Source organism: Aplidium turbinatum, chromosome 1 (genome assembly GCF_918807975.1).
Source record: "Aplidium turbinatum chromosome 1, kaAplTurb1.1, whole genome shotgun sequence".
Classification (NCBI taxonomy): Eukaryota; Metazoa; Chordata; class Ascidiacea; order Aplousobranchia; family Polyclinidae; genus Aplidium; species Aplidium turbinatum.
In genome coordinates this window covers 53,169,241-53,188,596 of record NC_137472.1, presented here as the reverse complement: position 1 = coordinate 53,188,596, position 19,356 = coordinate 53,169,241, and the positions used below count along the sequence as shown (strand labels likewise).

Genomic DNA, 19,356 nt, shown 5'->3' with positions numbered 1-19,356 from the left:
GTTTCGAATTTGATTTCGTGCTTTGCAGTTGTTCTTTTTCAGGGGTATCGGTGGCAATCATGCATCTACCCCTCTTTCGAGTAGAGGTGATTTGCCGAAGTGGAGCTTTTGCTACCTCCACAATCTTTTTGGTGTAATACCGGAAGTTAATGACTCGCTTTGATCATCATAGCCCGATTGCTCAGTGGGTTAGCGCGTGACTTCTGGAACGAAGAAGCTTCAAGATGAAGCGGCGCTGGTTCGACTCTCGGGGTGTGCGCTTGAGCAACGCACGTTAAGGACTGCTCTCCATCCAGCGGCATCTAATGGATGGAATAATTCCCCGGCAACAAGACTTCAACAATCGGAAACTTCACTCTGTCAATCTCGGTGACCGGGCCTGCGTCAGTGATTCAAAGCCTCTACAAGTATGCGAAACTGCCAGGATTAAGCTCTGCAAGAAGCTTTCCCAGTCCGAGGATAAAGATTCAATCAATCAATCATTTGCATTGCTCTCGTCAGAAAGTAGTGTGTCAACTGTAGGGTCAGGGCCATCGGTAACAGTTCAGCCAATTATATAATCATCGTTCGTGAAAATGTTGCAGTCAAGAGGGAAAATGCCTGTGCAGGAAAATCCTTTCTTGATGTTCATTGAAGTTGCCACTCTGTCCCATGCAAAACTACACAATAAAGGAAGATCATAAATTGACATGGGTTTTCACTTTTTCCTGGGTGTGAGGTCATCCAGTAGTCCACACTCTCACTGTAATAACGGTCCAAATATGCTTATATTCATAGGCTAAAATTTATTGGCAAATGTGGCGGAAAAGTCTTTGTCCGAGGTCTCCTCCTGTCCGAGGGGTTACGACTTCTCCTACTTGTAGGCGGCTACTTGACTGAACAGTCAGGAAAATCTAAACTGGAACCCAAAAAGCAAAATCTGTCAGTTCTACATTACGTTGAATCAAGGTTCTTCCACTTTTGTAAAAAGCGGAACACTTGTGTTACGAAAGCAGGGCCTACTCGTGAATACTTCGGCAAGTATTTTATTTTTTTGATGGCAAACTTGTGTAAGCTAATAGGAACAATACTTGGCCTATTTTATTTTTAGCGTATTTGGGCTATCAATGAAAATTAGTGGAATATCTTTTTTTGGAAACATTTTAGCCAAAATTGATAAACGATGCATCAAAATTTTAAATAATACAAAATAAAGCTAAAGTTAAAAAAGTGATTACAGCAAAACTGGCTATTCTTTAGCACTTAGGGTCCACCTTCCAGCATGCCATTGAGTGTTTTGCCAAATAAACAGCCGCAAGCTCTCAGGCGTCAAATCAGGGCTCCCGTCACTCGAGTAGCCCATAAAATTGAAAGACAAGCACATCGTTCTAATGATTTTGACGTTTTTTTAGAAACAGATTAGGCTATGTTTGCTGAAAATAAAACTGATAAAATATCTGTAGACTGTAGGCCAATATACACGAATGTAGGCTACTGCATGCAATGTGAAGTCATTGTAAGCCGACATCCTTTTTTTAGATCAAATAAGCTTGTCAGTTTTGATTTCTGTAGTTTTCGTTATGACGTCACAAGCATTTGATCAATATTTCAGTGACAAGTTTTAATTTTAAACAGTTAGTGTAAGCGTTACAGGTGGAATTGTTTGTTTTGAGATGTCGACTTTTGCTCGAAGTTATTGCTGAGTTTAGAAAGGAGCTAGCCTACATAAGCTGAAGTAAAGTTTAGTTTGGTGTACAATCAAACATGTCAGAAAGACACGGAGGTAGAAAGTTGGCAGAAATCGTGTCTGATACAGAAAGACGACAAATTATTGAGAGTGATGCACAAAAGCTGTTGACAGCCCAAAGTGAAGGCACTTTTACGTACCGATGCATCGACTGTTGCCACAACCCTATGACTTTTTTGAAAGGTGCGGTTATGCCCTGTGTTATGAACGGCCAGATTGCTGAAGAAATTGGGGTTGGCCCATACAGAAAACATTGTCTTTTGTGTTTGTTGTCACCATTCTTTGCTGGTTCTTACATGTCAGTAGGAAAGAACAAACAAGTTTACAGAACTCAAAACTCTATTCCCGGTTTACCGTCCGATGATTACATGCTTGGGTGTGTTTTTCCTTGGTGCATCATTGTTCAACTGCGAAATCAGCTGGACGAGTTTGAGAGAGAGAAAAAGACTTTAGAAAAAACAAAAGCTCAAATGATTGCGATAGGACAAGCTATTTCAAGAGAATGAAAGCATTACCGTAGTGGAATTTGCATATTTGTATGTTAGGCTATTGAGTTGTGTTCATTTTGCTCTGGCAAGAGTTGCTGCTCAGATGGACCTTCTTTACAATACAACGTCACCAGTCGCCGTCTCCGCTTACAGCAGATTGCCCATCACCATGGGTTATTTGTTACCAAGAGTGGTGATTTTGAGCTATCTCGCGTAGTCTTACCAAAATTGAATCTATGGTCTAAGTCTGAATGTTTTCTTGCCAACGTTTTGCTTGTTTGCCACGTTTTCTCTTTCCTTTGACATTACCTTCTGTGCAAACTCTGCAGATTCTGAATTTTTATCTTTTAGTGTAGTGTAGCCCAGCAGTTTTAGAACACTAAAACTGTTTACATTTACAATTGTGTAAGTTGAATGAGGTAATATAGTATTGCTGCATGTAGCCTACCAATAGTTAGGAAGAGTCACATTAAGCCTTTAATAAATGCAGTCACTGTTAACTCCGCTTAGTTAACAGATAACTTTTATACCAAACTAAAGTAAACTGGCCAATCTTTAAAATAATGTGTGTTTCATTTTTTTCTTGCCTTCAACCGCACTACAGTAGGCTATATAACTTTGTAAATTTTCCTTTGTATGTTATTTGCTCTGAGGATGCGTATTATCGTGGTGCGCGAAACTTCAGTGAAGCAATAAATCAACTTGTTTATTGTTGCTTTTACTTTCACTTTCATCAGATGAGCGTTGCAACTAGTGCTAGAAAGTAAACTGGTCCGATTAAACATGAAGATTTACCATAGAAATGGATTTGAGAACAGTAAAAACTGTAGCCCCATGTTGAACAAATCTTAGCTTTTTTTCAGCCCCAATATCACTTTTATATTTGAACAGCATGTAACTAGTTTGACTTGTGTACAGCAAAAGTGTTGGTTTGCGGGATTTGACTAACAATTAGCAATGATAAAATCACAATTTTGCATTTCTACTTTAGCCTTGTTAATTCTGAGAAACTCTCACTCTTGAGAGGATTATTTGGTACCAATAAAATCCTTGGCTCCCCAAATTCTAAGAAAACCCTCGAAATTCAAACAATACCCGGTAGTTTATTCAAGTTCCCGGATCCTTGAAAAGGTTACGGGCTCCTGAAATCATCTCGGGTCTCTCAACGCTATTGCTCTTGATTAATAATTCTGATGCCCATATCGGTTCTCTGCAAGACCATTTAGCAGCGCGAAACTGCGAAATCCAACAATTAAATTATCTTGCCTTTGTTGGGACGCTTTCAACTGAGTTTTTGTGAGCTTTTTCTGGCGAAGTAACACCTTCTACAATTCACAGTTCCAATCTGTATGCCACATTTTAGTCTCCACCTAGTAGCTATAGACCACTAAATAACCCGTTATACACCATGCTGGGACTCTGAGTGTGAAGCTCTCTATCGCTCATACCTAGCCGCCACAAGTGGTGCTGCTTCTAACACCGCTGCCACTAGACTACTTGAGCGGCTGGACACAAAGAAGCTTGAGCGATGGAATGAAGCTGTCCAAACCATCGACTTCTCACATTCAAGCCGCAAAGCATGGAGCATCATCAACAACCTCACTGGGCGCTCAGCAAACTCCCCTCGTCAGTGCCCCGTTTCTGCCAATGCCATCGCTTCCCAGCTAGTGCAGAACGGGTCTACAAGACAAAGAACCGCAAGGCATCCCGCCTTGTTGCCAAGGAAGTATCTGCCCTGTGGCGAGTGGAAACACCACAAGAAGAAACAATCTCTGAAGACTTCACTCCAGAGGAATTCGCCACCGCCCTCCGCCTAGTGAAACCACACAAGTCTCCAGGGCCGGATAAGATCTGCCCTGAGCTTGTGCTCCATGCTGGCCATGCCCTAAAGTCCTGGTTACGTAGATTCCTCTCTTCCTGCCTGCACCACCTCACAATCCCAAAAATCTGGAGAAGAGCTTTAGCAGTTGCGATCCCTAAGCCTCACAAGCCACCAGAGGACCCAAAGAGTTATCGTCCGATATCCCTCCTCTGTGTTCCTTTTAAGATCCTCGAAAGACTGATCTATGCCTGCGTCAACCCAATCATTGACCCGCTCCTTCCAAAAGAGCAAACTGGGTTTCGGCGCGGAAAATCCACCGTAGATCAAGTCACACTCTTAACCCAAGGCATCGAGGATTGCTATGAGGCAAAAAAGAAGGCCGGCGCTGTCTTTCTAGATCTCACAGCTGCTTATGACACCGTATGGCATCGCGGCCTTACTTGCAAGCTGCTTTGCCTGCTTCCTGACCGGCATATGGTTCATATGATCATGGACTTTGTCAGGAACCGAAGCTTCACCCTCACCACCGGTAGCTCACGGCGAAGCAGACTGAGACGCCTGAAAAACGGCGTCCCACAGGGATCGGTCCTGGCTCCACTTCTTTTCAACATCTACACCCACGACCTGCCAACTACGGTTTCCGCAAAATACGCTTATGCGGACGACTTGGCAATTCTCCACTCCACAAAGTCGTGGGAAAATCTAGAAGACATCTTGAGCCAGGACATGAAAACTCTCTCAGCGTATCTCCAGAACTGGCGACTGAAACTCAGCGAAACCAAAGCTGTGGCAGCAGCTTTCCACCTCCACAATCGGGAAGCTGATCGTGAGCTACACGTCCAAAACAACGGAAAATCTCTGTCCTTCTGCCCCGAACCAAGATATCTTGGGGTAACACTGGACAGATCGCTCACATACTGCCACCATTTGGTGTCACTGCGCAAGAAACTCACATCCCGCGCTGCGCTACTCAAGCGCCTGGCAGGCTCTAGCTGGGGGGCGAGGGCTGACACTTTGCGTATAGCAGCCTTAGCCCTTGTCTACTCTTCAGCAGAGTACTGTGCACCTGTTTGGTGTTGCAGTGCTCACTACCACAACATCGACACTGCCATAAACAGCGCCCTGGGCACAGTGAACGGATGCCTGCGTCCCACACCATTGGACAATCTCCCCATTCTCGCTGGCATCCAACCCGCTGAGCTTCGTCGCGAAGAAGCCGCTCTGTCCCTCGGTCGACGAGCACTGGAGCCTAACCACCTTCTCCACCACAAGATCTCTACTCTCCCAAACGAGCACCCCCGTCGACTGAAATCAAGACACCCATTCGTGCCAGCCGCTCAACTTCTTATCAACGAAGCTGATGTACAAGACATCTCTGCGGCTACTTTGGCGGACCATAAATGGAGTTCTGAATGGAAGTCAAGCGCCACCAGACTCTATTCGTTCATCCCCGACGCGGACACACGCCCCATCGGCCTAACACTACCAAGACAGGCATGGGTGCGCCTCAACCGTCTCCGTACGGGCGTCGGGCTTTTCCGCTCAACCATGCACCAATGGGGAATGGCCTTTTCCTCCTCCTGTAAATGTGGTGCTGAGGAACAGACCGCAGACCATATCATCAATGACTGTTCCATCTTCAAGCCACCTAACGGAGTGGAAGGTCTGCGTGTCATGGATGATGAAACCAAAGACTGGCTGCTCTCTAGTAGCCTTCCAGTGTAGTCCGGGAACATCGTGAATCTGGGGTGGTAAAAGGATAGACCCTCGGCCCCAGAGGCTCACACGACGACGACTAAATAACATCAACGGTTTGCTCAACAACAGAAGAGTACACAAACAAAACAAATGTATTTTCAACATAACAGAAAGCTTATATAAGTACTCAAGAATTCTCATAGGTAATCTGTCAATAGTAGTCCATATAGCCCACATGTTTTTAAAAGAACCTGAATTGTATCTTGGCAGCCGATTGTAGGAAGAAGTGACGACAGCGATAGACAAAATTGAGTTGCATTTTTTTAACAAGAAATTGTTCAATTAGTGGTTCCCAAATGGAGCATTGCAACTCCGTAGTGCGTAGTTTCGGACTTCGTTTACCAGACGTTAAATCAATGTAAAAAGTGACTGATTTGCTTTGTGGGAGAGCTTCATCAGCGTAATGCATACCTTCTTGCTAAGGTGTAAAGAATTCATAAACCCTTGTTCAAGTGCAGTGTTGCAAAAGATTTTCCAATCAAAATTTTGTGAATACAACCTATAACCACCTCACTATCTTAGTTAGATAATAATCGATGTAGCAATATTCAAGCCAATATACTACATGAAATAAAAAGATACACATTTACATAACAGCAACGTGTTTGAAACGCATCGTTTTAAGTTGATCAATACGAGTAGTGTGTCGTACTGTCGTATACTCATGCAAGTTCGGAACCGTGGGTTTGAAAACAAAAGAAATAACTTATGAGAATTAATGTACTATCGTATGGTAGTCTACAGTAATCCGTCACATGGCAGGTATCACAAAATCTTGCACATATATCATCTGATTACAAGAATTTTGGTGATGATTACAAATATTGTACTTCGAAATATACATAAAAGATTAAGATAAAATTGCTCCAAAGGGGTGTTTGTGATGCTGCAGGGAATGTCTTTTGTTGATTTCGTCACCTCCTTCTAACGACGACTTTCGACTTTTGCGTAATTTTTTGTCACTATCATCGGAGTATAAATGAAAGAAAGCGTTTGTTTCTTCGGGCAAATCATTTAGCACAGGAGCAGACATTAAACTGGAGTATGGGGACGAAGGCGTGTACTTGCTTCCCTTTCTACTGTTATTGCACCGCCCACCAGTACCACCTACTGGACTAGTACCACCATTTTCTGAAACTGATGCTGCGTGATTTTTGTTTTTTCCCGTTTGTACCAACATTTTTAGTCCTTGTCTAACTTGGCTTAAGCTGCTCCTTCTTCTTTCACGTTTTTGAGCAGATCTTTGACGCAATTGCGCCACTTCGCGGCAGAGTTCATCGAAAGCAAACCGAACGTTCAACTCACAGCCACATGCTGAACATGCGACGTGGCAAGCTGCTGACAGACTCGACGAAATCTGTTCTGCTTTTTCCGGCTTCACTTCTCTGCAGTGTTCGAGGTCGATTTTGTTTCCCACCACAACCATACAAAATGTTCGAGAAGATCTGACCGATTCTAATCGGTTTTTGAATTGTTCAATTCTGTTCACGCTGTCTGGGTTTGTGATGTCATAAACGAACAAAAATCCTTCCGCCCAACGAATATGGGCATCGTCCTGTACAAAAATACAGCAACATTCAATATAAGATTACTTTGAGCTGGATTAGTATTTTAGCCAAAAGAAATTGAAGCAACCGGTAACTCCAACAGAAACCAAAATAAGCCATTAGTGTTAATAGCATCAAAAACTTTCTGACAACCTCTTCTCTTATAACATGATAAGCGATAATGGTTTTACGCTTAAGGTGTTACGTATATGTCAGAGAGAGTAAATTTGTAAAAGTTGTGTGATATTTTTCGATGTGAGCTTTGTAGACCATTTTCCTCTCACGTCTTAACTCGAACAAGATTAAAGTAAAAAGAAAATCTTTCCTCAGTTTTCGCATCGACTCTATTTTTAGTTTTAGATTAGTTACTATTGAAAACATTCAGTGTCTCACCATGGTTAATGAGTCTATGATTTCCATGTGGACCTGGACTCCGTCAATATTTGTTTGATACGCGTACTTCCAATCTGAAAAATATATACAATTTTAAAGTATGGTACCTAGATTACTAAGGTTTATTTTTCTGAAAATGTGAAATCGTTTTGTTGTAAAAGTTGAAAAACTATACTGTATATAAAATATTGTAGCCTACGCCAGTAAAGGTAATCATTCCGGTTTGGAAACCAAACTTGTAGGCTATAGTTTATTCATAAAGCTGTGGCCACCCAAACGGCAGTCTCTTCAGTCAGGCCCGGATTTAGGGGGGGCAGTTGCCCCGGGCCCTCCGACTTTTGAAGGGCCCTCCTATGTGGAAAAAATGTGATTTTGTGTTATTTTTTTCCTTTTGGCCTTTAAAGTTTCTTCAAAATGCTGTGCAGTACTGGACTGATGCTACTGTAGACGTAGAGATGGTTTTTCGCGCCGTAGGCTTGAAAAAAATTTTTGCACGGGGGCCCCCGATCTAAAAGTGCCCCGGGCCCCCCATCAGCTAAATCCGGCCCTGCCTTCAGTATATGGAAAAACACAAGTAAATAGAAAACATAAAAATAAACCGGTGAAGTCAACTAAGAAAAGTGCCCAAATTGTTTAAAATAGGAACTCTCCCGATGGTTGGTCTTTTGAGCAAGGGACATGCACAGAAAAGTCTAGCACAAAACAATTTTCTAAAATTGTGTAATTATTGTATTTTTTTCGGGTTCCACTTGCAGCGAGTTTTCAAAAGCCTAACTTCACAAATTGATCTTTTTCTCTATGTGACATTGTATGTCAGTGATAAAATACTGTCCTAAAAACTTTTACATGGACTTATCTCCAACGTACATCAAGAAAGCATGAGATACAGAGATGCAAGTGTTGGTGGGGGAATATTTGTAGACTATGCATGAAGATTGCATCAGTAAGTAGTCCGAATTTTCACACACATGATGTTCAATCAGAAGATAAGAAGTTCTTTAGCTTAGTGATTGAATCAAGTAAGATACAAGTCTCATTGCCTTGATGCGCAACTGGGACTCTTGCAAATTGCAAAGGCTTGCTTGTTCAACAGATGAGACTCCGGTAATGACATAAGTCATTTGCTCTAACTCTAATACATGACACCGTAAAATCAAAATTCATCAGATACCGGTATCTAAAAAACTGTTACCAAGTTTATTTAAGTTTAGAAAGGGTTAGTTAGCTTGCGCTTTAGAACGAGCTTCATAAATGTTCGAAAAAAGTCATTCGGAAAGAACTTTTTAGTTTTTAAACGTAGGATCTAGATCTAACATTAGGTACTGGCAAGGTTATCTGCTCGGTAAATCAAAAGCTTTGTTATCGAAATAGCATCTATCACCATTTACCCAAACCGTTAAATTGGCAACATACAAGCTTTGCTTAAAGTGACAGAAATAGCGATAGCTTTTTGTATCCATTCAAGAATGCTTTGATAAGTGTTCAATCGACACTTCTTCAGTAATTAAGGATTGCATTTTTGATACATCTTGCAAAAAGCAAACGAGATCATCTGATTGAGAAAAAGTGGCTGCTTTATCGCCAACCTGGTATTTCATTCTGTTGCAAGACAACTGTCAATGTCACTAAAGCTTATAGTAATTGATTGAAGTTTGTTGTTGTTCAAAGTTCAGGACCTTTGGTGGTGTCTAATTTGGGAGCTGATGATACCGTACTTTAAAAAAGACAACGTTGCAAGCACTTGCAACAAGGTTTCATGGTTGCAAGCGTTTTGCAGTGACGTCATGTTTTGGTTTCAACAAAAATCTTTTGTTTTGAGTAGACCTATTCAGAAGAAGTTAAGTAATAAATTGATATTCGACAGAAATCACAAAAAATTGTGTATTTTAGTGTAAGTTTTTATGCCATGATATAAAGGCTACAACCTCGCGGCACTACCAAGATGTAAATTAAAAAAAATTGAAAAGATAATTTCATCCGTAGTAGTCTAGTGAGTAGTGACTCTAATGTGGTGTATAAATATTCCATGTACGGTGTACCGCGCATATACTGTAGATTCTCCACAGTTACTTTGCATTGATAAACGCAACTGAGCCTTTTCTACCCGCAAAAGCTTTCCAAAGAACAATTAAGCAAAAGTAGGCTAATATTTATTACATGTCTTTATTTATTACAAAACATAGTTTGAGCTTTGACCATGCCTAGTGGATTACTTTAGCAGTGCCGGTCTTAGGGTATTTCGGGCCCTGTGCGGAATATGCTTTGCGGGCCCCAATAACAATGATCCAATTCAGTATAGCGTAGCTAGGTATTTTGAAAGGGGAGGGGAGTTTTGACGGCCGGCGGGCGAACACCCAACGCCGGGGGTCTGGGGGACCTACCCCAGAAAAAATCACTTTGAATTTGGTGCATTCTGATAGCATGTCCAACAAAAATTTGGGTATGAATATTAAAGCCGCAACTGACTTCAAGGATACCGGTACTTGCTTGTGAATCGAACTGAATTTTTTCCATTGGAATTGACAAAAATTACTGCATTTTCTGAGTAAATTGCCGGCCCTGTGCGATCGCACAATTTGTACACCCCAAAGACCGGCACTGACTTTAGCTTGGGTTAATGGTATTTTTGATATATATGAGAACATCAAAGTATTCTATAGTCGATGCTATGAAACAAAAATCGTCTATGAAACGAAAGAATCAAACATCACGATATTCCTTGGATAATGAGAGCTATTTGTGCCTTGTTACCGACAAGGCTCTAACGAAGTGAGATAAAAATATGGCATGCGATTCGTATTGAAATCAAACGGTCGCCTGGTTGTGATTTTGGTGATTCAAAAAGCAATAAATTATAAATGTTTGTTACAGATAGGTAGGGTAGGTAGGTTACTGGATATTAGTAGCCTACACTAATTCTTTTGTAATATGTTCTGTGCGCATAAAATCTATGTTTGTTTAATTTTTTATATATGACATAATGTTTAGAGTGTTTGTTTTGGAACATTGATACGTTGCAGAGTATTGGTATCCCGCAGCTTTTAGTTGTTCAATCTCTCTTACTTGCCACACCCTGACAATAATAAAAATCATATGATTGCATTTATGATTTCACACTGTGTTTTGTATTGCGCAACTCGTATGACGCATTTTCAATAACTTTTTTGCAACGAAATGAACCAAACTGCTCAAGTAGCCTAATTCATGAAAATATAATGCATATCTTTTGGTAGCAAAATGCCCTATCAGTGATTAGCTATGAAGAGAAGGCTATCATTTTCTATAATGGTGTAAATAATAATTACTTAAATGACATTGAAAGCACTTTAAACATGCTATCAACAAAAGACATCCTGTAGAAAGGGTGGAATTAGACACATAGGGTTCTGCAGATTACCATGGTAATTTCTGGTTGTAATAATCTACTGCTTCCTTTTTCAACCTTCTATTGACTGTTGAAAAGTGATTATTACGCCTAATTGAGTGCATAACACTCAATTAGTTTCTAGCGTCCAAGTGAAAGAGTTTGATTATCACATGATCTGAAGGTGTGTTGAGTATCATTGTCCTTCAAAGTGCGGTATAGGTGTAAATCGCAGCCAGCATAATCCGTTCTGTTTGCATGAATTAACGTACACAGACGTCAAGTTAATGTAAAAAGATAGGTTATCTGCCTGTGTAGGCTGTATGTCAGTGCTTCTCAACCTGTATTTGTGGTGACCCAAAAATTAAGGTTAAATTAATAGCGAAGATTTGGCGACCCTATTTCCAAAACTACGTTTCGCACAACGTTTTGTAAGCATGAAACAATGAGTCACACTCATATATACCACGATTAAACATGACAACTAAATGTCGAATTTAATTAATATTAATATGAGCCTTGACTTTGTATTGTTTCAACAATTTGTCAAAATTAGGAGCTATCTTGCTCAGTGCCAATATCATGTCATCTTCAAGTTGAAGACAATTTCTCTCCTTTGTTTTGATGTGAGTAAGCGCAGAAAACCCGCTCTCACACAGGCAGGTAGTAACAAATGGCAGGAGAGCTTTTACTGCGTGCGTGCCAACAACAGTCTTTTCATTCTTGACTTTTGTCCAAATTGACCAAGAGTTTCTTTCAACAGTTCATTAATACACTGTTGCGCTGAATGTCAATAAACTCCTCTTGAAACCCAAAAATGCTTTGGTAGTTTTCAGGCCCACTCTGTCCCTCTTCATTCAGAATTGAGGCGACCAAAGCAAGGATATATTCGCCTCGTGTTGTTGTTTCCAAAACTTTGCAGAATAAAAATTCTTCTTCCAAATCAGTTTAGCTCTAGTGTGTACTGTTGTGTACACTTCACAATCAGTCTAGCTCTAGTGTGTACTGTTGTGTACACTTCACCGCAAAATGCGTGTGGCAAAATCGTCGGGTGAAACCTGCGGCGTAGTTTGAACAGTGGAAATTACAAAAACTAAAGTAATAGAAGGAAGTTTTAACTTTGCTCAGGAGACATTATCTTTTATCAACACATCTTACACACACCGACCCAACCAAATAAAACGGCGACGCAGTTTCGGGTCGCGACCCAGGGGTTGAGAAGCACTGCTGTATGTGATCAAGCCTGCTGTAGAAATTTTACAACACAAAACGCGGCGCAACCAATATTTCAAGCTTGCATCTGGCATGCCAAAATCATAAGCCAAGCAGCGAAATGCTTTTCAATTTTTTGCTTCGTGTGCAAAACCAACATCATGACTGGATTAACAAAAACACCTGTTTCAATGTAGCGAACGATTAAGAAAATGAGCATACAAATTATCGGAAATCCAAGGGTTTAACATTGTGGCATTTTGCATGAACTTTTGCATTAGCGCAAAACTTATTACCAAGCATTGCTGATGAATTTCTCCAGCTGCAACATTCAGCATTGCACTGTTGGAGGATGATGAAGTGGCTGCTAGAACACCATGTAGACAAGCATTTTTCATTTCTGCGTGTAGTGTGGTAATGCACAATAGGCTACCACTTAGAAGATTTGTTCACAATTAATGTGCCACTAGAAAAATATGTAGCCTATCTTATTAGTTGTTGTTTCATGAACGCGTTTTGGGCCCGAAGGTCTATCCTATTTTTAAGCCATGCTGGGGAAGTTTCCGCGGGCTACAGCTTACCAAAAGGCTACTGAAGCCAGTCTTTCTTTCAAGAAACGTAGACGTTTTTCAGTAAGTTTGTAAATCACTTTGCTTTGGTTACTACAGTAATAGTTTTGCATATAGGCCTAGTAGCTTAAAAGCACTGTGAAACATTTCAAAAGCTCATTCCACTCTAAATAGGCCTATACTCACCAAAATCAGACTGGTATTCCCAGATGAATCTTCCGGTGAGATATTTCACAACCAAAGCTAAAAAAAAAAATAAACGTAAATGGATATGATTTCTCCACACAATAGCCTAGTTTAATGTCTAAATGTGGAAAAATCAGTTTAACCGACTTTATCTGCATGATTTAAAGACGCAAAAATTTCGAAATGTTATTAGAAGATATTTGTGAAGTACTACGTTTGACTTGTACTAAGGAAACTTGAAACCTTTCAAAAAGTTAAATCTTAAACTAAGATCACTGCAAAGAGCACATGAATGAATTATGATGGGTTTAACATGGCAACAAAAAAAAACAACTGCTGAATGGATTCGAAATCAAAAGAAAATACGGGATATTGTGGCAGCTATCAAAAGCTAAAATTGTCATGGCAGGTCATAAGTTGAATAACATATGATTTGGGAATATTTCATTTTACAGGCTACTGTCTTTAGGAAAATCTTGTAATTCAAGTATTCCAAAAAGAAAGCAATCTCCATTAAAACTGCACGTTGAATCTTTGTTTCGTTTCACTTATCTTGGTCATAAAAGTGATGACAAAATCTCATTTAGGCTACTTCAATTTTGGAAGAAAGATTACTTTCTTAATCATAATGAAGCATGCTTATCAAATAGTAAATTTACAAAGCTCCGCTTATCAAATTTTAATCCAGGGCTTAACAGACAGTTGTTTGCCTGAGAAGCCTCTTATCTGTTGAACGTATTAATGAAACCCTTTCGTGTTGTGTCTGTATTTCTTTTATTACGTAACTCATTTTCTCGCATTTCTTATTTTAGTGTTTTGAATTTTTTTTTTATATGGTTGACAAAGGCTAAATGTGCGCAGTCGAAAAAGTTTGGATTTGCAGACGTTGAATAAATGTAAAAAAATTTTTTATTTGCTATCTGGGTAGGGTGCTATAAGAAAAAACAAAGCAACTACTACCACTCGCCAACCTGTGCAATGCACCGTGTAAATAATAGTTTTTAGTCACTTTCCAAGGACTTCATTTGATATTTAACCATTGTCTATGTTTGTTCAAACTTGTGCAAATCGTCTTTCGTGCAACACTTTTCACTAAATGATTAAAATACACAGAAACTTTGAATAATAAAGGAGGTTGGTTAGGTCAAAGTAAAGTCAACATTTGGCAAAATAAAACAAAAACAGTATTTCTTCTGGTAAAATTGAAATGGCCCGGGGAAAAATAAGTAACCAAAAATAGTCAGTGCATGATAAAAGTACTCTTGCATGGAAACAATTTGTGGGGATGACAGTAACACCCAGCACGGTTTAAGTTATTGAATTATATAAAGTCACCACCGAAAAAGTTTGTAGTCATTACTAGGATTTATTTTACTTGTTTCTTTCATCAAAAAATTGAAAGCGTAAAATAACAGGCATGTTTTTTTACCGTCAACTTAAATTTTACTCTAAGTGTTCAAGTTAACAAAGCTTGGAGAACATCTTGGTTGATAAAATTTAATGTTTAAGGCATTTGTAATGTATTGCGACCATGAGACCCATGACCTACTCTATTGTGCCCATCCTGTGACCTTTACAGTATTAAAAGTTGTTTCAACTTGCATCGAACAACTGCCGATCAAATATAAAACAAACAATTGTCAATGGAATCCTTAATGGAAGCATCATCCTTTTGATGTCAGCGCTATCTTCGAAAAGCATACGTCTTTTTTCTTGACTACCGCTCAAGCGTATGAAAGGTTGTACGTCAAGTTTAATGCCAAGTGACGTAGTTAAACTGTCGGAGAGTATTTCTTGGGTGACAAGAGATTTTTTTTTTAATAGATTCAACGTTAAACGAAGTAAACTCACTGCAGAAAATGAGTTTTTTTTTAGTGGTCCCAAAAATTTATTTAAAAATGCCACGCTTCTACATTCACGTATTTGAAGCATAAATCTTCAATTTATTGCAGGATTTCGGGAGCCGGGTTTATGCAGATAACTGAAGTCCCTGTTTTCTACATCAATTAAACGTTTAGAGACGTGGAAGCGTTTTCACAAAAACAGGCTGGTTTGAGAAGCGGCAACGATTTTCGGTGCTTGCTCAAAATGGCATTCCATATTTGTTGTCTGCGATGTGAGACGCAAAATAGTTTATCACTGCTCAAACAAGAAGCGCCTGGCATCGACATGTTTCAAAATAGTATAATTTTTTATTGGTATTTCCGTTGGCGGAAAGTTGAAATATATCATCAGCAATTTCAGAAAATGCTGCCTTGCCTAACGTTTATCTTTCCTGATACTACCAGTGAAACAAATATAGGCTACAGCAGCATGTCTTTTAATTACGTTTTGTAAAATTCAAATTTGCGTATTTTCGAAACGGTTTACTTACATTGCATCCTTCTATTGACAAATATTTTATTTTTAATGTTTATAAACATGTAACTTCAGCTTGCAAGTAGTGTGGTCATTACATTTACATTGTAGGCTACGTTGGAGCAGAAACTCAATGCATTTCTTCACCATTTGCGCCAGTGAAGAGCCACAAATAAACTTGCAATGCAAAGGTTTTTGGAAGCTTGTTTTTAGACGCTGTATAATCTGGTGTTAGCGGTTTGAAAAGAAATTGCTCTAAAGCTCCGTACAAGAAGTTATCTAGTTAAAAATTCAGTTCTAAGCCAGACCGCAAAATCGGTGGATGTTGTCCTTGTAAAATTGGCTCTGTTTGCACTCACGTGAGGCATAAAGTTAGATTTATCGCAGGCTTACATTAATTTATTGTTTTTTCATTGGATAGGAGACGTATTGACAATTTGCGTACACTTATTAGCTCGTAAATCATGTAAAGACACGATTTACAACTTTTAAACGTATTTAATATAAGATTTGACTTGATTCGCATGCCAAACAAGGTTTGGACAATCGTGAAAGAAAATAATCTCTTTTGTAGATAAATACTCCTGACAGTAATACCGTTTGCAAGCAATTGTTTGTGTAAATTGATTGGTATCACTCTGAAGACATTGATTAGACTAATGAAAACAAGATTCACATTCATTAATTATAATAATATATTATCAGTATCCATACTTCAATGGCAAATTTGTCTTATTGTTTATGTAAAATATAATTATTTGTGAGCAGCATCCAAAAAAATTGAAGTGATAACACTTTTTCGCTTGTGAAATTTCTAATTCAGGAAATTCCTCTTTGCTTTAGTTATTTTTCAGAGTACCTAACATATTTGATGTCGCGTAACAACAGAATACACGACGCAGTGGAAGTAACTCATTCCAAGTTGTGCTGTAACTGTAAGCAAATTAAATAAATTTTTCTTGTTTACGAAAAGTGTAATATTCTACGACAAAAGTCATGCCAAGCGATCACGCTAAGAATATTACCCAGTCAGCAAAGTCTCTCATTTTTACATTGATTCAGCGTCTGCAGATTCAACGTTTGCAGACGTTGAATCTATGAAAAAATGATGAATTTTGCTCTATCTAAATCGCCGCAAATAAACGACTAGCGAAGCGACCCACCCTTGGTAAATATCTTCTTGTGACATATCTGTCAAGAAGCACGTGTCGTTGCCATGACAACAAGTCGGTGATTCGACAGCACCAAATTAAATTGCGGTTTTGCGAGAAAAATTGCCAGTGTCCAGAAGCTTTTAAATATACCACACCCTGGTTGGTAACCCGCTACCGTTTTGGAAAGTAAGTTTCCCACGGCCATACAGTTTGCTGGACAAAAATGCTTTTTAGCAAGGAAATAGCAGTCAAACTTAATTTCCAGTTCAAAGTTTTAATTTTGCCCTCAATCAATCAATCAACCAAGTGATGCCTGTTGTATTCGATGAATGTATTGGCTTCAGTTAGGTACAACAAGTGACGCTTAATTGAATGGCGTAGACCAGGTAGTGGATAATTTGGGTTCAAAGGTAAACGACGGTAAATGTGGGAAAACGCTTTCAGATTTATTTAAATTCTTTGTTTTTTTTGAAGAGTGCAGCTTCAGTGCAGAAGTGTCTAAGTTTTGATAGATTTTAAATTAGCAATGGGAAGAAAGGCTTACATAACCAATTTAATACAATCTTTAATTTTCAGTCCCAACAAAACTGTCGAAATCCATTCTCTTCTTTTATACATTTCACAAAAATTGGAATCAGTGAAGCTTGTTTTGTAAACCTGATATTTTACGACTTAAAAACCCTGCTTTTAAAATCGCTTTCTTCAATTAGAAATTATGGTGTAGATTTCTCGCCTCTTCCCAGCATAATTCTAAATAATTTCACGAACTAAATTTCATATTTATGACGTTAAATGTTATGTATCATTAAACAAAAACAATGCAATTATTGTACTAAAGTACTTGGGTCATTATATGTTTTTATGACTTTTTGAATATGATGATAAAGTCAGTTAAATGGAGAAAAACAGCGTTGCTATTGCGAAGACAAGACACAGAATATCTTAAAACTTCAAAATATCAAATTCAAATATTTGGCAGTTGTGGTACCTTTTAAGCCGGTAAATGATGTAAAGATATTTTTTGATCTTGTAAGTCGCATTGTTAGGTAATGTTAGCAACAATACAGGTTAAGCAAAGAGTTCAAAATGAAAGAATTTAAGAGGCTTTATCCTTTAAAGGCTTACGCTTGAAAGTAAAACTGCACTAAGATACATCACATTTGTAAAACTATACAACAGCTCACTGAGAACGAAATTTGACATGGGTCGTCTGTTTGCAATTTAAAGCTAAGCTTTTGAGTGTCATATAATTCTCTTCCTTTATTGCGATATTATTGCAATGATGACGTCAATGGTGACGACAGCGGTGACACTATCAAATGTTCTTGAACATCGACACCCAAGCCATCAATGAAATAGAGAGCAAAGGAAATGAAAGACTTGAAGAAAAAAAGAACATAAAATTGCTATTTCTAAATCCATAAAATTGTACTTTGAGCTTTTTGAAAAGTATTTTCATCTAAGTTTCAGAAAGAATTTGAATTCCATGTTTCATATTTCTGGGTTGAATTCTTGTTAAGTAACCATGTCCGCGTACTCTATAATAAACTCAAATACACGGAAACGGTGCAAATTGCGTGGCAAACCATTAATTTTATTGCTAAGTTCATGCACGCGATTTACCATCGTAAATCCCATTTTTGGGACAGAATACGACACTTAAAAAATTCCGATATCTTAGAACTTGAAGGAAAGGGATTGCTTCAGTTGATTTTATATCTTTAAAGATTGTTGTAAACACTTTGTAGCTAAAAACGAAATTGCACAAATAAGCCACAAAGTAAAATTATATTTCAAAGAACTGAAACCCAGTTGAAGATCGTTTTAATATTTCTGAAATAAAATGGGATAAAAAAATAACACTAAAAATATGTAGGTTATTGTAAGTCAAATTACCTGACTTTCCTACTCTTTCCTCCCCAATCACCATCAACCTGATGTGGTTTTGTGCCGTGGAACGAAACATCTCTGATGGTTAGTTGAATAATTGTATTGAATTCAGCAATATGTATTTGCTTTCGTAATTGTTATAAAGTTTTTTCTTTATTCTTAAGGAATAGTTCACCTACGTGCCTGTAAAACATCGCTAGTTAGACTTTCGATTCTTTTGATTGTAAATGTTTATAACTTGAAAACTGTTTGCATTCGACGCAACTTTGCTATACAAATGTCCTTATCCGGCGTAGGCAAAACTATTACAAGAAAAAAAGATGAAAAACTTTAAACTATACCAGACTTGGGTTAATTGAACAAGAAATGAAAAACCTTTACCACAATTCTCTTAAAGTAGCAGCTCTTGTAAAACAAGCTAACCTACCATTGCTAGTGGCACTAAATTTTTGGGGTCAGTCTGCAGACAACCCAATTTCCTCTTGTTCACCGAGAGTGAAAGCGCGTCTGAGAGCTCAAAACACTCTCCCGACAATGAAACACCATTTTAGCATATATGCCGTCTCTTTTTTCTTTTCTTCACACAACTTTCTCAAACCGCCATTAAACGGTTGTACCTTGATCAAAGATCACACAACATTGAGTCACAAAAATTAAGTCGTTACCTTTCAGCAGACAGGATCAAAACCTATCGGCTGATCTGAGACTAGCCAACTTGTGTGCTCAAGACGCCGTGACGTAACAAGGGTGTGATGCTTCATTGTTGAGGACATTAACGAGTAAGGGGAAGGTAAGCACCATTCGAGCTGAGTCAATTCTCCTTATTTCTTCGAACAAAACGATAATTTTTTTCAAACCAAAACCAACAAAACGTTAAAACATTGATCGA

The 19,356-nt window shown here is 38.7% G+C and overlaps 1 protein-coding gene across 1 annotated transcript; it reads right to left on the bottom strand.

Annotated features, from left to right (window-relative positions):
• Positions 1–5,874: 5,874 nt before the first annotated feature.
• Positions 5,875–18,645, bottom strand: LOC145775142 (ras-related and estrogen-regulated growth inhibitor-like). Its single transcript, XM_082586375.1, has 4 exons — positions 18,474–18,645; positions 13,066–13,122; positions 7,735–7,808; positions 5,875–7,349 (listed from the first exon to the last, which is right to left on the bottom strand). Exons 1-4 carry the CDS (start codon positions 18,541–18,543, stop codon positions 6,645–6,647), a joined length of 906 nt encoding a protein of 301 aa, XP_082442501.1. The 5' UTR covers positions 18,544–18,645; the 3' UTR covers positions 5,875–6,644.
• Positions 18,646–19,356: the final 711 nt, after the last annotated feature.

Bases quoted from the DNA above. Each gene is read 5' to 3' on its own strand.
- LOC145775142 (XM_082586375.1), bottom strand. From the start codon at position 18,543: ATGTTTCGTTCCACGGCACAAAACCACATCAGGTTGATGGTGATTGGG. The intron at 7,809-13,065 runs GTGAGTATAGGC...TATATTTTTCAG, and splicing joins GGAATACCAGTCTGATTTTG to ATTGGAAGTACGCGTATCAA. The intron at 7,350-7,734 runs GTGAGACACTGA...ATTTTTGTACAG, and splicing joins TCATAGACTCATTAACCATG to GACGATGCCCATATTCGTTG.